This window comes from Lathyrus oleraceus, chromosome 4, assembly GCF_024323335.1.
Source record: "Lathyrus oleraceus cultivar Zhongwan6 chromosome 4, CAAS_Psat_ZW6_1.0, whole genome shotgun sequence".
NCBI classification, from domain to species: Eukaryota; Viridiplantae; Streptophyta; class Magnoliopsida; order Fabales; family Fabaceae; genus Lathyrus; species Lathyrus oleraceus.
The window spans coordinates 194,693,625-194,697,975 of NC_066582.1; the positions used below are offsets into that span (position 1 = coordinate 194,693,625).

The 4,351-nt window shown below is 33.6% G+C and overlaps 1 protein-coding gene across 3 annotated transcripts; it reads right to left on the minus strand.

Moving 5' to 3' along the window:
- Nucleotides 1–257: 257 nt before the first annotated feature.
- On the minus strand, nucleotides 258–4,149 carry LOC127074486 (probable disease resistance protein At5g66900). 3 transcript variants are annotated; one of them, XM_051015816.1, is made up of 7 exons: nucleotides 3,886–4,147; nucleotides 3,113–3,758; nucleotides 2,408–2,811; nucleotides 1,960–2,309; nucleotides 1,645–1,853; nucleotides 1,012–1,439; nucleotides 465–818 (listed from the first exon to the last, which is right to left on the minus strand). In XM_051015816.1, exons 2-7 carry the CDS (start codon nucleotides 3,753–3,755, stop codon nucleotides 801–803), a joined length of 2,052 nt encoding a protein of 683 aa, XP_050871773.1. In that variant the 5' UTR covers nucleotides 3,756–3,758; nucleotides 3,886–4,147; the 3' UTR covers nucleotides 465–800. The 3 variants fall into 3 exon arrangements, with proteins under 3 accessions (XP_050871772.1, XP_050871771.1, XP_050871773.1); XM_051015815.1 differs by having other exon boundaries at nucleotides 258–1,439; nucleotides 3,113–3,761; nucleotides 3,886–4,149; XM_051015814.1 differs by having other exon boundaries at nucleotides 258–1,439; nucleotides 3,886–4,148.
- Nucleotides 4,150–4,351: the final 202 nt, after the last annotated feature.

The following is a 4,351-nucleotide window of genomic DNA, read 5'->3' on the forward strand; positions in this document are numbered from 1 at the left end:
CCAATTGATGTCTTACATAATTGAATTGATATTACTAGACATAACTATTTTTTTTAGTCTTATAGTTGAAATTTCACCTATTAAAAATAAAAAAAAAGGGATGTCACAAGTTTGTTTGAACATGCACTCTTGCAATTGAATATTCTCGCACAATTATCCATTCAGATTATCTCAATGAAACTAATCCAAATATCATGCATTTGATCTAATTTATGTATAGAATAAATTTATTTCTAAAACATTCTTCAAACATAAAATAATCCAAAAATTAAATTGAAAAATTATATAATTTTAAATAAAGCAAAAATACAACAACACATTTAACCTATCTCAGCAGCTGAGAATTCCATTTTAATTGCCAAGTCTCTGGGTTTCAATTCCCATAACTATTTTAGTTCAAATCAAAGAAACATCACTTCAGTTTCTTTGTTTTTGATTATTGTTCACTGTCTTCAACATAAAGCTTAGAAACTCAATGTAATGAATATTTCTCATACTATTTTGCAACAATAATTCTTTATACTCAATCACTCCAAAAATGTAAAGAAATCCATAATACCTTCTCATTTGATTCTTTATTTCTCTGTCAATTTCCAAATATCATCACTACTGATTGTAAAGAAAATCTAAATTGAAATCTTCTTGAACAACCTCTATCCTTAGATCACTAAGAATGGCTCTAAAAGGTTCCCATTTTTCAGCAGTTTCTTCATCACACACCACATGCTTTAATCCCTCAAGATCCATAACTGATGATGGCAATTCACTAATGCTTGAGCAACCTCTCATATTCAGATTTTCTAGTTTCTCCAACTCACCTACATTATCAGGTAAATGACTAAGGCTTATGCATCCAGAGATGTCTAGAAACTTTAGCCTATGAATATTTGTGATTGAATCTGGCAACTTTAATAAACCACTGCATGAACTTAACCTTAGTGATTCCAAATTAACCAATTTTCCAATTCCTTCATGAAGTGCACTAAGCTTATGACAATTTGTAATACTAACCTTCTTTAGGGATACAATGTAAGAAATCACATTTGGCAGTTCCACCATGTCACAGTAATCGAAATTGATCTCCACCAAATTTGGAAAAATTTCTGAATCTTGGATAGTGCAATTCTTAAATGCTTCATTCACATTGCACATGAAGAAAGAACACTTCTGAAGATTCTTCAATTGTACTATTGTTTTCCCGAGGAAAGGAATCAAGACTTTCTCTAATCTGATTCGCTTGAGACTTGATAGATGGTCGAGAAGCTCGAAATTCTCTAATTCAGCTTGATAGAAGTCATAGTTTGTTATTATTAAAACTTTTAGTTTGTTCATTTTCTTCATGAACATTGGTAGTATGCACTTCTTTTCTCTAAGGTTTAACACGAAAGCCTCAACTTGAGTTGGTTGCAAGTTACACCATTTCGAAGGGAATGCCTCATCTGCAAAAAGGTTCAATAATGAATTACTATAAAGTACTATATCAATTTGTAACATTCATCATTTTTTTGACAAATTATAAACTAGATTGAAAAAAAAAACGGACAGACGGACACTGAGGAAGAGTATACACTTATGAGGTAGAGTTAGACCAGACCCGAATTTTTGGAGTGTGCATTAAGATTTAAGAGAGAAAGATGAACAAACCAGTTGATATAGATAAAACGTGAGCTGCAATGTGATATTCAGTCTCTGATGTCCACCACGAGGGAAGATTATTTGCACTTGTGTCAATTATGAGTCTATTCCTCTTATCCTCGGGCTCTTGGCTATTATTACGGATGGCTAGGTCACGAAGAAGGCCGTGTTGTGTAACATAATGATAGTTGTAGTCAATTGTACCACTCGCCACTTTCCTGATCAATGAAACACAAACGAGTTGTTAATAAATGGCCAAAAGAAAGATCTGTTACGAGTCTAATCTTCGAGTTTCGACAATGAGACATTATTTAAGAAACATACCTTGTGACAATAATATCAGCTAAGTTGAGGTTAACCAGTTTATAGATTCTCTCCATTGCAGTTGCATCATCATCATTCCTTAGTTCTGCCCACATATCAACAAGGGCAGCGACAGGGATCCTCTGATCTTCAGGGAATAAGCCTAAGTCCCGAAAACACTCCATGGATTTTGGATCCAAAACATCTAAGCTCTTTTGGAGACACGAAAGTATGTCGGTGTTAGAATCGAGAATCGTACCACCAGCTGATAATTCCCTAGCCCTGTTAAGCCAAACTATCTGTGGTTCATTACTTAACGATCTTCCACTCACTCGAAGCGCTAAGGGAGAACCGCTACAACCTCTTACTATCTGCAACATGTTTTGTGTATAAAATGACTTATATTATAAGAATGATAGAAAAAATCTAGTTTTGTAGTTTAACAAGACAATGGAAAATTAGAAATCACCTCTTTCACAACATCATCAGGAATATCTGAGTTGCTCTTGGTTAAGGAAGCTGAATGTTTAAACAGGTTTATAGCATTTGCTTCCGAAAGTGGTTTCAAGACAAATGGATGTCCAAATCTTCCAATTGCAAATCTTGATGTCACTAAAATCTTGTAATTTGGAATCTCAAACACAAAATTGTCAACAAGTGATTCCGATCCTAACCAAACATCGTCCAAGACCAACAATATCGGGCCATTTTTCACAATTTGTTTCATCAATTGTTCCAATTGGTTAAACATATCTTCATCGCTTTGAAAATCGGGAACTTGATAGCCAGTGTGTTGAAACAGTTTCTGCACTATGGCATTCAGCTTTGGTGTTTTTGCAAATGTAATGAACAAGATATTATCCTTGAATTTACCTAACCAAAAAATCATGCGCGATTAGGGTTATACAAGTCGCAAACTCAAAGTTCAAAGTATCTAAGATATCAAATCACACGCGGTTAGACACATACAACTGCGAGATCCTAGACTTAAATCCGAGACAAAATATTCAACTAACAATATCGATATTTATCAGTTGAACTATGCTTATGTAAATACTCAAATTAACTTATCAGCTACCAGCTATCAACTATTTTTACCAAACCTAATTTAACTTTACAAGTTACTAACATATAACTTGACAAAGAGAACTAAAATTCACTAACATAAACATACCTTTTACTTGTTCATCCCAACAAAACCTTTTCGCCAACGTAGATTTCCCCGATCCACCGGAACCAGTAACCGTAACAACAGAAACACTAACCTCATCATTCAACAACCTCTTCTTCAACTCATTCAAAGGCCCATCCAACCCAACAGTAAAACCAGGTGGTTGAGGAGGCAAACAAACACCTCTTAATTCAATTCTCTCATTCCTCAAACCAACACTTCTAAACTCAGCACGAAACTCCTTAATCTCCAAAAGTGCTTCCAACCCATTCCTCGCATCTTGAGCTCTCAAATCAAGCTCAAAAAATCTTCTAATCTCACCATCCAACTCTTCAAGCTGTTCTTGATATTCTGCCTTTTTGTAACAACAGTTCCACCACTGGATTTTGTCTTGATCACAACATTTGAGGACGAGTTCTTTTCCGTCTTTCATTTGCTTGATTAGTCTTTCTGTTTCTTTAGCTGGTCGATCTAGTTTCTTGTTGAGTTCATCTATTTGATTGATCAACGGTGCTAATGATTGGAGAGTTTTTTCTAATCTTTCTAGAGTTGATTTGAACTTCAAAGCTCTGTTCTTCATTTCAACTACTGAACTCAAAAGTTCATCCACTACTTTTCCAATAACTGCATCTAGAACCATAGCCATGATCTACTAACAAACAAACATAAAAAACAATGAAACACAAAATTAATAGTAAAAAACATTGATCTAAAAAAGGTCAAAGAGAGTCAAACATCATGTTTTTTAATTTAAAAACAAATGAAGATATATTTACCACTAACAAATCAACGTGCTATAAAAATTTCTCTCTAATCAACTAGAGCTTCAGCTGTTTTTGTTCTCACTGATAGGAGGAATAGAATAAAAATTTTATTAAGAGTTTTATTCTTTGATAAATGAGAATATTTTGGGTTTTGTACTTATTTATTTATATAAAGATTGTTTAATTTCATTGATAATTTAGTCTTGTGGCCCCTGGTGTTTTCTTTTTCGATGGATTCAATGTAAAAGAACTTTCTTGTTCATTTTGCTTTAGGATGGAATCAAGTAGCATAGTTTGAGTATGAGTAGATACTATAATGCCTATTTCTATATTCTGATTTGAAAAAATTCTTGTGCCCCACTTTTATCTGTTTTGATGCCAAAGTTAACATCTATCTCTGTGTCCTATGGATATGTAAGTACTTATATCCATATTCGTGACCCGCATTTCTATTAAATATAAATAGATCAATTATAAA